Below are 15,624 nucleotides of genomic sequence, written 5' to 3' on the forward strand. Positions count from 1 at the left end.
TGGGATGACATTGCACATTTTAAGGTTCTCCCTTTGGTTTATAACTTTAGAGGCGAGTGTTGCATGTTCACAAATATTCACCAATCGGTTCTGGGGCACAGCAATAAGAAATGTGAATTCTGAAAAAGGGTTGGATTCTCCTTTAAATGCACAATCCATGACTATGATATAGTGTTCCACCCTCAAAGCATCTGGTGCAGAAAAATAACAGGCTAAAATTATAAATATTAAAGTCATTATATAAGCTGAAGCTCAGCTGAGGGGCAAACAGAGAATGAGCTAAGGACACAGAACAAAGAACACTCAAGGCTGTTAGCTGCCCAGTTAGCACACCTGTTCTCCTGCTGCTCATCAGCCCAGCGAAGTAAAGACAATTAAAAAGAAAATATTTCGCCAGTCTGAACTCCAAATTCATTCCCCACCTATGTAAATTCAAAAGTAGTAATATCAGACAATTTTTGCCTTTTTTATGTGGCAGTAGTGAAAATTATTCATTGACAAAATTTGGTGTGTTTCAGAATTATGGACACAGAGAACAATTAGATTCAAAATATGATGCAGGCTCAAGATGATTTTTTTCCTGCAACTATTTTTCCCAAATGATGTACAAATGGCTTGATAAAGTAAATGCATGTAAGTGCATGTAGCTGCTGTGAAAAATTCCCTGAGGGAGCATGTCCCCTGAAAATAGACTGAAGTTGGGGCTAAGGCCCAAATGTTTACCATGTGTGGCTCCGCCCCTGCTCATGATGCACGGGTAGGAAAACACTTGACAAAGTTAGGGAGTGAATTGGCCACTAGGTGTCATACTGGTCAAACCCTTTAAACCAATTAAGAATCCAATCAGAAGAGGGTGCTGTTGATGGTGCATACTTGACAGGATCCTACAACTTGATATATAGTCAGGCCCTTAAGGCACTCAGATATGACCTATCCATAGACTGCTATGCAATGACTTTGAAACGACTACAAACTGGACAGGCACAGGCAAGACAGAACTTAGGGGAAGTTATGGAAAACTCTCTCTTCAGCAGGTCTGCATGCAGTAGTTTCCTGTTTGCGCTGTTTGTACAAAACTTGAAATTATGCTTAAACATTTACCAACTTGCAAGCACTAGGAATACATGTAATAGTGTCTATTTTGTTATTTAGTACACAATAAATATACCTTACTGCAAACATTTGCCTGTGCATAATGGAATTAACTCATAGCTACTATTGCTTTTTTTTTTCTTCCAAATTTAACCTCAATAGCTCTACATGTTCATTCATAAACATGATGTCATTTCATTTCCAAAATGTCAGCATGGTAGCTGCAGAGCATAGTTTGAGAGCAGAATGAAAAATACTTTCCGCACACGTGTTCTATCTCATCTCATGCTGTCAGCCTGACTTGGCACATTCATGTCAACAATGCATTCAGGGCTTTCTGGTTGGAATTAGGGGGGTGGGGGGTGTTTGTCTGGGTCTGATATAGCTGGATCATTGGCCTTATAGTCACAATCAGTCAGAATAAGACGAAAATAAGAAATATGAAAAAACAAAATGAGTGGCCAGAGAGATTATCTTAGTTGTCTAAAATATAATTTCTAAAACCCCCTCAACTTTCTCGAAAGTAAGTGACGCTAACATCACTTCACAGATCGTCCATCCAAGCCGGGGCAATGCTGCCTTCAAGTTTGCTACGGAGAAACTCATCGCTTGCTGAGTAGTTTTACATAACAAGAGAAAACAATGCGTTCAGTCTTACTCAGTTCTCATGCTGGAAGTTAAGTGGCCATTTTTTGACTTTGTCTAAACAATTTCAAAGTCGACAGTTATTCTAATGCAGTGAAAGGTGGTAGAATAGAATGTGCGTCAAATAAATGTTTTAAAGTGATTGTCATCGTGAACATATTTGAAGAGGAAATTCATATAACAATACAGTCCAAGGCCAAAGACTAATTTGCCATAGCGATTTTTCAAGGTGGCTGGCTGTCATTAAAAAATGAAGCCATTCGTGTCTACTTCCCTCAGGTTGCCAATTTCCGATAACTGTAAACGCATCACCACTTTCTCCAGCCTCTGACGTCGTCTCCTCCTCCTTGACCGCTGTGCCTCACTGGAGAGCTGCAAGAGTGTAACAACAAGTAAGTTGTGGTAGCTGACCTGTTGGTGTGGCGGCTTAACTTCTATCACTACATGGTACGTGTTTGTTAAACGAGGCAGCGGTTATCAGTGTGATTCACAGCTAACGGGACGGACAGTCCGTTTAGCAGCCATAACTAAATGTTGCTAATGTTAACTAAAGCTAGCTTGTGGGTGCCAACCAGTGTTAGCTAACGTGTACATGCCAGGCAGTGTATACTTTGGCACACGGATAACTAACAGCATGCATGTTTCCTGGGGGTGTATTCCAGAAAGTGGGTTTATGGTTAACTCTGAGTTAATTTACCCTGTGGTGAGGGGAAGCTCTGTGTTTTCTGTTCCAGACACTGAGTTCACTTTAGCTCTGAGTCAGTTACCACAGTAATTTACTCTGTGGGACTAACCTGCATGCTGGCAGATTTTCTTCAACTAAGATTAAATTCCTGATTGGACATTAGTTTCTTTCCCAATACCTGTGTTTATTAATATTAGATCTTTTATGATCAATTAATCATCAGTGTGAGGATAGCCAGTGATCTCTTACAGTCAAATATAACCCTTGGTGTCTTCATCCTCAGCTCAGATTTAAATCTGATCACTGAGACTCTGGGAATCTTAGTGTGAATATTAAGTACTACATCTATTTAATAAGTGCAAAGAGAGTGTATGATTCATTGGATCATATTTTAGATGATGTGATATTTCTGAGTGAGGATGGCAGTAGTGCAGCTGCACAGTCTTCCCAAGAGCACATCCTCTCCTAACTCCTTAAACACCCATACATGCCTAACTAGCACTTCTGTGTAAATGTAAATGTAGTCTGAACCTGTTTTAACAGCATTTCAGTTACTGTATGTTAATTTACTACATGTTGAAACAGAGGCATTGAATGCTGTCGAGCAAGATTTTTAAATGTAGAATAGAGACCTGAAAATGTATACTCAGTTTTTAAATCTTGACACTGAGGCTGTTACTGGGTCAGAATATGATGTTACAATCCAGGATCTATAAATTTATGTCTAATCTGTCTCATCTTTATTTTCTTCTTCTTCTGCAGCAGAACTTTGTCCCCATCAGGTTACAGCTGAATAAATATATTTAAACATTTAATCTAACAAACAGTAGATTCCAGCACTTTACATCTATTAGTGTAGTGTGTATAGTAGGTTTTAACTTGTTGACTCTTTTGTCCAACTCGGGCTCTTTCACTGCTGCTGCTGTTTTTTAAAAGATAAATGTGCTTTAATGTCACACATAATTTTTTCTCTCCACTGGATTAAAATGGAGGTTCTGCTCTTAACCGTTCCCATGGTGAATTGTTGAATCGGAGCTCCAGTGGTGACGGCTTTTTATATTCCTCATGCACGCGCACAACTCAGGTGAAAATACTTATTGACTCAGAGTTCGTTAAAACCTGATTTCTGGAATATCTCTTTGTGGAACAGCAAGTATCTCAGCAGTTGAAAAAATTCCCCTACAGTGTTTTACTGTGTTTTCACAATAGTTTCTGTCGTTGTTATTGGCATGGCACCCCTCACATCATGTAGTTGTAGCTGTCTTATTGCACACTGGTGCCACCTGCTGTTGTAGTTTTGCAGGACTGTACAAACACACTTGTGTTTATTCACTTTGTAGTAATATTCACCTATTTCCCCACTCTTAAGTCAAATTGCAAAAAAGAAAACAGCAAAGACCCGAGATTAAGATTATTGACTAAAATTGCTGTAATGTACATCTGTACCTCTTTGATTTTGGTTAATCCTCCAATATATTGATTTATTTCTACTCAAAGTAAAGAGTTCCTACTTTATCCTTATAAGTACTGTTTATGTAATTGTATTCCCCGGCATTAAGTATCCTCTTTTTATCTTATACATGTTGCTGCATTTTGAGTTTATGATCGTTTTCAATAAAGATTTTGGGAAAAAAAAACCCATAGAAATGAACTAGTGGTAAAAAAAATAAAACAGAAGAGCAGTGTATCTGAGATGCTGGACTTAGCAAATGTTTGGCATTTATCCTTTTATTAATGATTTAAGTGAATCAATTATCAGATTTATTTTTGATTAATTTTCTGTCATTTAACTAATCTATTAAGCATGAAGCTATGGAATTTGTCTCAACCATAGGTGACAATAAATACTAGTACAAGTAATTGTTCTTTTAATAGTCAGTGTTACTGTTTCTGCATTTGATCAATGTCTTTTTTAACATTTTCTACAGCTTACTCACTTTTTATATTCACCATTGTACTGCCAGAATTAATGTCATGTTTATTTGTTCAAACCGACCTAACGCATCCACCAGCATTTGTCTGTATGTACATGTTCAAACTGTGTGCCCGTGTGACAGAAGCAAACATAACATAATTTTCACTGTATTTTTCATCTTTCTTTTTTCTGTGCAGCATGAACATCGCACGGCAAGTCCTGAATTGCTCCAGGTTCAAGTGCCACTCAGTTAACATAAATTGCAAGAGAAGGTTTTGTTCTTCACAGGTAAGTCCTCTTCAGAAATCTTTGAATTTAGCTACTCTGTTTTAATGTTTGTTTGTAGATAAACCAGGAGACCCTGTTTAAAAAAAAAAAAAAAGTTCTAGATGCTTGGGTGGGCAGGTGGGATGCATTTGAAAAACTAGACCAAGTTTAAAACGTGATATATTGAAGAACTGTTGGATAATAGATCCAATTTATAAGTAACAGAGCCACCACAGTTACAAAAACACAGAGCAAAGTCGTGAAATGTTAATGTACACCACCAACCTTGTGTGCTTAATGATTATGTAATTTCTTCCTGCACAAGTACACCACTCCCTTATTCTGGGCTCTTGGCAGCTGCTGTAGTTATCATTGAAAACCGGTGGAGCATCATGTAACTGAGCACTTAATGAGATGTTCAAATAGGTGTAATGCATTTAGGTTTTGTGTTGCAGCATATAATGACATCCCGGCACACCCACTCCAAAAGAATTGAGGGACTGGACAAAAATGTCTGGTAAGTGAAAAGATATAACTTTAATCAATGTGCATGACACAGCAGGAGAGGAGCTCTGAGCACATACACTGGATCAGTTTCCCATTACGAAATTATGGAGAGCATGATCAGGTACGGTTTCCAAGCATGGAACAACAACCTGTCAGTTAGGGTTAAATCTAAACTCAGTCGTCCTGTACGGACTGTGATGAAGTTCGTACAGGGAGGAAACAACACCATTTGGTCTTTATACGAGACGTCTGTGCTTAGAGAGGCACAGAAAATAGCGAATGACCAAGCCAGCCAGATATTTCAGAGCAAGTATGGTTTTACAGTAAAGCAGCTCATTCTAGTGTTTTAGGCAGCAAGCCTTACCCAGTCTTAGGTGCTTACTATTATTATTATTATTATTATTATTGTTATTGTCATTATTGTTGTTAATTACAACAGTCAGATAAGTCTGTAAGGATAATCTTTTGTGTCTGAATTGCTTTTTGTCCTTTGGTCAGAAACATGAGCTGAGCTCTGTTCTGTCCAGTAATGATTCAAGTCATTGTCCATTCAGGGTGGCGTTTACTTCAGTGGCAGCAGACCCATCCATTGTTAACCTTGGCCAAGGCTACCCAGACATCCCTCCACCTTCTTATGTCACTGAGGCACTAGCAAAGGCAGCATCAGTGAACAGGATGAACCAGTACACCAGAGGCTTTGTAAGACTGATCAACTGTAATACCATAGTAGACTACGACAAACAGCAAATTCAATTTGATGCCCAGTTATAAAATTGACTACAAGTTGAATTTTATGATACAAAAAATGTGAGCTGCAATTGGTTATTGTCATCTTGTATCTAATAATGACTTTCATGTATTGTGCTCAACAACCAACTAAAACTCTGCATCTGCAGTTTGTAAGTGTTGAAATAGGAGCAGCCATATGAAATTTAAATGAACATTATGGTATTCATTGTAGTTCACTATGTACTGTATACACTGCCTTTATTTTTCTAATGTACACCCTCTGTTTATTTAAAAGGGTCATCCAACTCTGGTGAAGGCCCTCTCTCAGGTTTATGGGAAGGTTTATGGACGTCAGATCGACCCTTTCAAAGAAATCCTGGTCACAGTCGGGGGTTATGGTTCCTTATTCAGCACCATGCAAGCACTGGTGGAAGAGGGAGACGAGGTGAGGACTTTCCTCTCTCTCACTGGGTCTTACGGGACTGTTTACATTCATAAACATTCCTCCAGTATTTACATATTTACTGTGTAATGTTTCTCCCTCCAGGTCATCATAATCGAACCTTTCTTCGATTGCTATGTTCCTATGGTACGAATGGCAGGGGCCAAGCCTGTGTTGATACCGTTACGCCTTGTGAGTTTAACCTAAAGTCACTGGTGTCTGATACACATGTTCCATATTTACAGTATTTACTTTGCCTTCTGCTGTGGCCTGAGAAGCGGTTACGATCATGACACAAAATATCTCCTGCAATATTTTAGAAGTGTGGAAAGAAGACCATCACAAGTGCTGACTGGTTTCTTGACCCAGAGGAGCTTGCCAGTAAATTCAACTCCAAGACAAAGGCCATCATCATCAACACTCCCAACAATCCTATAGGGAAGGCAAGTGTACATCCCAGTCATCGGTCATTATGTTTGAGAAATGATGACTTGACATGACAGAGAAATCAAGTGCTGTCAGCGGTTTGTGTTCTCTTCCTGCAGATTTTCACCAGAGATGAGCTGCAGATGATCGCTGACCTCTGTATCAAACACGACACTCTGTGCTTCAGTGATGAGGTTTATGAGTGGCTCATCTACAGGGGCCATCAACATATCAAAATTGGTACGTTCTCAGAGCAACATACTTAAAACATACTAAAAGTATATTAGAGCCAATCGGCTTCATCCATCTCCTACACAACAGAACCTCCTCCGTTGTCTTACACAGAGCTACAGGAATGGCATCCTTTTAAACGTGCCGCCAACGAATGCTTTAGAGACCATTGTCACCAGAGAGTCGCACAGCAAAATGGATTCTTATGTCCTTAAAGAAAAAGTGGAAAAGTGGCACTGCAAGCTAGGTTCACGTTTTGCTCTAACTATTTGCTGGTACATGTGACCTAGCTCGTCTGTTTTCCTGTGTTTTACATAAGTAACCGGAGTGATTGTCTACTGGACTCTGAGGTCCTCCCAAAATGAATGTGACCTACAACTCAATACTGTGCCTTCTTCCATTTAACACACACAGTAACCTTAACTCTCTTGTTGCTTCTCCGATCCCCTGTAATTTCAAATGATTTCAGTCTGAAACAATAGTATGATTGTGGCCGTACTCTTCTCACACTGCCCCGAGGATCATTTAAAACATTTGTGTACACTAGCACCCTACTATTCAAAACACTGAATCTCGCATTTTATGGTCGTTATGTTTTGTCTTCTTTCTCTGCAGCCACTCTGCCTGGAATGTGGGATAGAACAATTACTATCAGCAGTGCAGGGAAAACATTTAGTGTTACTGGATGGAAGGTGAGATTTAAATCTGTGTATTTAAAACATTGTTTTAACAGTCAGTAATCAGTTCTTGCACACCATGGAGTTGAACTTTGTGTCTTCTAGCTTGGTTGGTCAATAGGACCGGAGCATTTGATAAAGCATCTTCAGACCGTCATGCAGAATACTCTGTACACCTGCCCGACACCTTTACAGGCAAGTCTGCAAAGCTCCCTCAAATCTGTGAGAAAAAGCAAAGCAATCAAATCCACTCTGATGTTGAAGCATGTCTGTTAATCTGCAGGAGGCTGTGGCACAAGGTTTGCTTCTGAACTATGAGCTGATGGGTCAGCCAGAGTGCTACTTCTCCTCACTGGCAGAGGAACTTGAGGTCAAGAGGGACCGCATGGCTGCCATCGTGCAGGAGGCTGGAATGACTCCTGTCATCCCAGAGGGAGGTTATTTCATGCTGGTGGATGTGACATCTCTCAGTGAGTTACTGCACATTTACACTGGTGTTGCTTGCAAACAGTGTGGACATCTACAGATTGGTGGCTCATTCTAACTGTAATATAGTTTTGTCAACAATTTTCACTTTTCATGTTGATGTTATGTGCCTCAATGAAGTGAACTTAACAGTTGATTACCAGTTAATGTGCGAGGGACGCTTGGACTCGAGGAGGGAAGAAATAACATCTCAAAGTTGTGATTGTGATGGGAGAGTTAGCAGATATGTGAAAGATCGTAGAGTGCTTTATGGAAAATACTAAAAGATTTTTCAGTTGAATCCAATGGAAACCCGAACATCTGTTTGCATCAATTTCAGAGTTAAAGATGTGTATTTTAAATGCACTCACTGCAGTAACAAACTAGCTGAAAAAATATTATAAAGTAAAAATAGTAGAGTAGAGTGCAACTGAATGATTGACATTCATTACATTTCAGTTTTTCCAGAGGGATTACTACAGGACCACACAAATAACGAAACAAAAGAAATGCATTTTTTGTAAAATGGTCTTATTTAAGTTTATATTTTAAAAGGCAAAACTCATTCAACTAAAATCAGAGTGATTAATACTGGACATACTTTTGTTCATGGATATGTCCTTAGTGTTCTACACTATTATTTTCCTTTTAAGCTAATAAAAATTGGAGAAGATGAATATCTTGATAAAATTTGAAACTTGAAACATCATAAATCCTGGTACGTAACCAGGAGGATTCATTTCTGCCCTGTGTTCGTTGTAGATCAGGACCTGTCACATATCATTGATGATGAAGCCTATGACTACAAGTTTGTCAAGTGGATGATTAAAGAAAAGGTAAATTAATTAGAGTTCATTCTATTCTATTCTAGTTTAATTTTTTATTTTTTTTAATTACTGTCGTTAATATAAAACACCTTTTCTATAGAAACTGGCAGCCATTCCTGTCACAGCCTTTGTCGGAGATGATTCCAAGAAGCAGTTTGAGAAATATATTCGCCTTTGCTTCATTAAGGTAAATACAAAACCTGCAGTTTCCTCTTTTTGGAGTGAAAAACAGAATTTTTATAACCTTTGTCTGTTGTTTTTCTGTGAACAGCAAGATAGTACTCTGGATGCAGCAGGGAACATCTTGAAAAACTGGAGTAAGATTTAATAGGGAGCAGTGTCTGAAGACCTCAGCATGATTTCAGGGAGGAGGACCATCCATGGGGTCAAACTGAGGGTTCGGGATTTGTTTACAACATTATGCACAAACTGGGAATTATTGAAATATTTAGATTAAAACCATGAATAGTAAATTGTGTGTCCCTTATTTGGAGTGTATACTGTTTTTAAGGGAGAGGATCAAAATTACGGAAAAGAATTGTTGTAATAAATCCTCTCAGGTGTGAGGTGTGTAGTTTTTATCGGGTATATCAGTAAACAACCCCTTATTAATTTCTGTTTTCACACTGTATAGATTTAGTCTGTTAATATGTTAATTGTAAGTTAATATTTGCATAGGGTTTTAAGAATAGACACAATAGACAGGATAATTTTGATTTTTTTTTTTTTTTTTTTTTACTGTTTTATGTTTTAATAATTTGCAAAAACTTCTTAAAATCTTTTGCTTTGTCATTATGGGGTATTGAGTGTAGATTGATCAGAATTGATAATGATTTTAGCATAACAAAATGCAACATAACAAAATGTGAAAAACAGAAGGGCTTTGAATACTTTCTGAATGCACTGCATTAGCTTTCCATTTGTCTTTAGGAATCCTCTGTAAATGTAACCACAAATGATGCAGATCTTTGTTGTGCCAAGAATGTATTTTGTTAAAACCAATGCAATCAATAACTGTACTGACTCAGCATGTTGTTTTCCAAATCATTCCGTTGTTTTTTCTGACACAATTTTTCATAAGTGTATGTGTGTATTGATTACATTCATACCAATGCCACAATACTGAAATGCAATTCTGAATTGCATTAGATGCTGCATACAATTTACATGTGCCACTTGTTCTTGCACTCTATATGCTTGCCTGACCAGTAAAATCAATATCACAGTAAATCTAGTACCTCCATTAAGGTTTTTACGTTAGACTATAGCTTAGTTAGCTCAGTATAGCAAAATGGTACCTAGCTGGACAATATTGCTATATAGTATTTTGATGTAAGCCTTGATAAACCAGCTTTAATCAACGTTTTAAATTGATAAACATAAAAAAAAAAAATTGGAATAGACCATAATCGAACATTTATGAAATATATATTAAAAACCAAAAGAATAAAAATTAGGTAGCGAATGTCGCATACAGTGCATCCATAAAGAAAAATTCAATTATCTTACGTTGGTAGACGTATGACGTCACTGAAGGCGTGACTTCAAATGGAATTGGGCGGGTTCAGTTGAAGGTATCTGCGTACTTCACCACTAGTAAAGTGCTCTATTGAAAGAGTAAGGTACTTTATTAACTTATAAACAATGTGACGTAGCATGTTATTCACAAAAGTCAAGACAAGGTTGCATTATCAAACCTTCACAAACTGTCTAAAGTGTTCGCGGTGGTTCCTGTTTGCGCTAACTAGCTAAATCAGGTAAGCTAGCATATTTTAGCTAGCCTGGCTTTTGAACCAGGGCTAACAAGTTACCAAACACCACAAAAGCAGCCAATAGAATGGATCACTAGACAACAGAAACCTAAGACGTGTACATATTGTGATTGCTTGTTGTGCCGTGACTAATGTCACCTCAAACCTGTTTAGCATTCATTTTCTATCCTTTCAGAAAGTACAGCTAACTTCCTCTTGTGAGCGTGCCGAACTCCAGACTCAGAGCAGCAGGTACAGCAAAGACAACAGGTAACCCTTGACTTTAACTGTGCATAAAGCTATACTCATAATGTGGTTTGGCTATTTTAGCCTCCAGTTGACCTACAGGCATATTTTTTTATGATGCAACCAAAACACTGCTGACAGGCAGCACATCAGTGGTATGAAAACACTGGACAGTTTTGTAATAGTAATAAACAATGTTAAACTATAAACAACGATTCCCTAATAATTTTTCATCTATCAAATTAAAATAAATAAATAAAATCTAGATCATCTTGATTAAATTAATCCATTTATATGAGTTGTGAATGCTGGTTCACTTACATGGCTTACTGGGATACTTCAGTATAGTGGAGTTGTCATTAATTTTGTGTAAGTTAGTTCAAAAATTTTCTGTTAGTATAAAACGGTTAAAACAGTACAGTACATTACATTATCTGGGCCCTGAAACTGTTTAATCGAATGATGTCTAAAAATGGTAACGGTCCCACCAAAGGTTGACCCCCCCAACAGGTGTAATTAAACAGTTGAGTGAGGGAGGTGTCAGCTGAGCATAATCTGTACGTGTCCAAACAGCTCTGTGAAGAGTTAGGACTATCCTGTTTTGACAAATATAGTTGGAGAAATGTAAATGTAAAAGGCGAAGCTATGTTTTTGTTCACAGTGCCAACAGAATTCAACCTTTACCCAGATAGCGGCCAGTTGTGGTTACTGATTCAGGAATTCTAGACTAGAACAGTTTGCGAGAGCGCTTTGAGGATCAGCCTCAGCCGGCAGTCTTCATCACCATAAGCAGTAAGGCTGTTTTTCTAGACAGAGAGCAAACTTTTCTCCTTCAGTTCAGATGCAGACGGGCTGATTGATGATAGAGTATCTATAGCCTCTCAGTAGAATCAATCTGTGGTAATATGACCATATTTTTTAATTGTTTTACAAATTTTAGTTGTGCAACATAATGATTCCATGCAAAAACAATATATTTATTTATTGAAGATTTGGTTTTACCCACTGATTTCCCTAAGCTGTAGCTAAATTTTTATACAGAATTGAAATCCAATTTTTGGGGAGGTGGTGACAGTTTTAACAATATTACAGACTACATAAGAAAAACATAATGCTAATCAGCGCCTGTCAGTCCACCCTTTGCTTTTTTACTTTAATCATGTTACATCCTGATGCGTGTCATGTGCTCTGCAATGCACGTCTTTATTCTGTCTAATTTGTCACTGGGGAGAATAATATGTGTGAGAAATTAAACATTAATGTTCTGCATATACGTTGTGCTTATGGCTGCCATGCAAGCACTGAGTGGGAGTCTCTCACACTGTGGAGTGTACTCTCTTTCTACAAATCTGACAAAGGTGTACATGTACACAACATAGTGTCTCTTTGTATGGCATCTAAGCATTGGCAGTTGCATTGGGGTAAAAAACAGAAAAAGGCAGAGGACATTTAGAGTTGTCACAGTCGATAAAATGTGAAAATAATAAGATTAATGATGGCTGAATTCCATTTAGCTGCTTCGGGTTTCTATTGCGCATGCTGGTCACAGTGTCATGGCTTACTGCAACATCAGAATAGAGCAGAGACATTGTTAATGTTATTAGTTACACCTTTGACAAGTCAAAACATCTGATGTGAAAAAGACTTAGAATAAGAAAAGCAGATCTGAGTCAGTGGGCTCATTTCTCCGTCTGAACTGGGATAAGAAGAAAGAGAGAGGTTGTTGGCTAATTTCCATCTAATGTGATCGTAATCCGTGCCATGTAATTCACATCATAGCAGAAAAGCAAATACAAATGTTCTCTATAAACAATAGCCCACAATGCAGATCAACAAACTCTAAGGGCAGGCTGTTTATGGGGCAAAATGACTGGTAGGCACTGATCAACCTTTTTCACAGCTGAACGTTTGACTTGTCAATCACAGAAATGCACAGGTGCCTCATAGTATGTACGGGCCCCAGTAGTGGGCCAGCATGCACAGTACCACCGGTCTGGAAACTGACTCACCTGAATGGAATGAAGCCCTCATTAAAGTATTCAGTTACACTTATGTGACTGTCAATATGTCTCGTGTTAAAGTAGTAGTACTAGTATTTTTTTTTTACATGTTTAACATTTGTAGATTCTTTGTCATCAGATCCACACAGCACTGTTAATAATGTTGTGTTTATGGATCCTTTGAGCCACTTGAGGGAGACAAAGTACATTAGACTGAAACAAAAGTTGACAGTGCACAGTTAATGAAGAATTTGTCTTTCCATTTTTACATTTTTACATCTGTGATACAAAAGAAAAAAAAACTAAAGCCAACTCATTTTCAGTTGGATGTCGATCGATTTTAACATTTGTATGAATAGCACTTGATACTCAAACATGACTGCTGCCTCAGTAGGGTGGAAATATGGAAGCATCAGGGATGGTCACATTAACAGTGGAAGAACAAGGACATGCTTTGCCATAGAAAATGCAAACATTTTAAATGATGCAAAAACTCCTCACAGATTGCATTACTTGTTGATTTATGTATACTGTACATCTGTGAGCTGCCTTGTAAATTATACAACTGGACCTCAATTGCTGCACATGCTTTAATGATTGATAGCAGGAATCTGTCAGTTTCAGTGGCAATAAGATGTGAGAAATTCAGTGTAACATTGTCAGAATATTAGCTATTTAACAGGCATTCCCCACTGCTTATGTATATATGAAATACTCAGAGTACCTACCACACAGGTACATGTAAACTGTACAAACCACATGCAAATAGTGAATCTTAAGAAAAGGCTGGTGAATTAGTGCATGCCATGGTGCTTTGTCATGGCTAAACTGTATATTAATCAATCACATAATTTTTTACTAATCATAGTTCATGATGAAGTGTCAAGCACAATAGTAAAATCTCCAAATCGTCCTCAAGATCTGTAACAACATAATGAAAGTAGCATAAAACAGCAATAGGAGAGGCACTTTCACATTCATTATATAATTATAATGGAAAATACTGGTGAGAATTGTTTCGTGTGGACACTCAGGAAGTGACATTTAAAGATAAGCACTAAATATTGGCCTCAAGATTAAGCTTAATTCCTCTTTACAAATTGGGCAAATACTTCCTGTCAAATTCAGAACTCAGACAGGCCCATGCAGCATGATTGTACTTTTGCAAATGATGGGATTCCATACCTGAAGCAGGTCTCTGTGTGCGCTGCAAATTTGGCGCAATAAACATCCAACTTAAAGCTATTTCCAGCTGTTATAGTCAACAGTGGTATGCCTGCGCTTAATCTGTTAGGAAGCACTATCTGATGAAATGCTTTTAATTGTAGCCTCAGAGTTAATAGTTAACGTTCCAAGCTACTTGGCATGAAATTGTGCTGTGCTAGGGATGAAGGTGCTCCGTGCTGATGGGAAAAAAAAAAAAAAAAAAAAAAAAAATAGGGGAAAGGTAAGGAGGGGGTGTTGATGTTCAGCCCCTTCCAACCCCTAGATTAACATCTACACACCATGACTGTGAGAACCTTTAAATATATGCAGTGCTGGTGATGTCATGGAAACAAGAAAGCCATGTTTATCCAGGCTTATACATAATCACATACAAAAAAAAAAAAAAGACACCTGTCTGCCTGGACAAAAGATCCATTTCTTCTACATATACATTTCTTAGTCTTTCGCTCTATTGTGTCCACAGCCTCATGGTTATAGAATGTCAGCAGCTAGCTTGTCTAGTAATTTGATCCCTCGGTCTGTGGCCGGTCTTTAGCCGTGCAGAAATTATGAGGTTGCTCCAAGTAACTTGTTGAAGCAGTTCACTGTGATTTGAGTTCAGTGAATTAAAGCACTGAACTGGTTAAACCGGTCTGAGTCGTTGCAGCAGATGGCACAAATCATGTTCATCAATAATACTTTCAATAAATGCCTTTGGAGAGAGGCCGACTATGGAATATTTGACCTCTGCTTCCTTACCTATTGCGTGTACTGGTATGTATGTATCTGCTTATTCTGCTTGTGTTTCATTTGTCATTATAGTATCTTTTTCTACCTTAGTTACATAGAGAAGCTTTTGCTCAATTTCTGTTTACATAACAGTGTCTAGTATTAACTCATACACTATGTGTCATGTCAACTGAATTTTTCATGTGTGGAAATATCCAGCATCATAAATGTATAATGCTACATAGTTGTAGTGTAGTCTGAGAACTAATGCTGGGAACGCAGCAACTGCATTTAAAAATATGAATAGGATTATAATGTGGGGGCAGCTGTAATCAGACATACTTCGTGTGCAGTTACCAGATCCCTGTGGATTAGATGTTTGTTGGCATAATACCATCATAATTTATGTTAATTATGATTATTGTGCCAATAATCTAATGTCACGATCCTGTTATGAAGGAGGAATTAGGTTATTGTTGCCCTTAAAATGAGACCAGATGTTTGTGTTGCTTTATATTACCTCTAGGTGGCCATGTTGATCATATTATGTAGTGGAGCACAGCAAAGCAGATTGACCTTCTTCCTGCTTCCAAGCCAAACTTTGCCAGGCAGCTCTAAGTGTGTGCAGAGGGTGCTGTTGGTATTGTTACACCACTTTCTTTAATCAAACATTTAACACCTTATTCTGTCATTTGATAAATTTACTTCTTTGTACGGAGGAGCTTTCTGCTCAGACTGTCTACCGAACACTTGAAATGGCTGAAGGTTTTATTGGAGAGGGATT

General features: G+C 38.0%; 1 protein-coding gene across 2 annotated transcripts; it reads left to right on the forward strand.

Annotated features, from left to right (window-relative positions):
• The first annotated feature begins 1,987 nt into the window (after positions 1 to 1,987).
• LOC111662582 (kynurenine--oxoglutarate transaminase 3) lies at positions 1,988 to 9,922 on the forward strand. 2 transcript variants are annotated; one of them, XM_023416483.2, is made up of 14 exons: positions 1,988 to 2,129; positions 4,535 to 4,625; positions 5,060 to 5,121; positions 5,666 to 5,810; positions 6,136 to 6,285; positions 6,388 to 6,474; positions 6,603 to 6,725; positions 6,828 to 6,948; positions 7,555 to 7,631; positions 7,722 to 7,811; positions 7,900 to 8,086; positions 8,844 to 8,917; positions 9,009 to 9,095; positions 9,180 to 9,922. In XM_023416483.2, the coding sequence occupies exons 2-14, from the start codon at positions 4,536 to 4,538 to the stop codon at positions 9,234 to 9,236; spliced, it is 1,350 nt and encodes a 449-aa protein (XP_023272251.1). In that variant the 5' UTR covers positions 1,988 to 2,129; position 4,535; the 3' UTR covers positions 9,237 to 9,922. The 2 variants fall into 2 exon arrangements, with proteins under 2 accessions (XP_023272251.1, XP_023272250.1); XM_023416482.2 differs by having other exon boundaries at positions 2,039 to 2,184.
• Positions 9,923 to 15,624: the final 5,702 nt, after the last annotated feature.

Source organism: Seriola lalandi, unplaced genomic scaffold (genome assembly GCF_002814215.2).
Source record: "Seriola lalandi dorsalis isolate HSWRI2012SDOR001 ecotype SW California unplaced genomic scaffold, Sedor1 jcf7180002054566, whole genome shotgun sequence".
Lineage (NCBI taxonomy): Eukaryota > Metazoa > Chordata > Actinopteri > Carangiformes > Carangidae > Seriola > Seriola lalandi.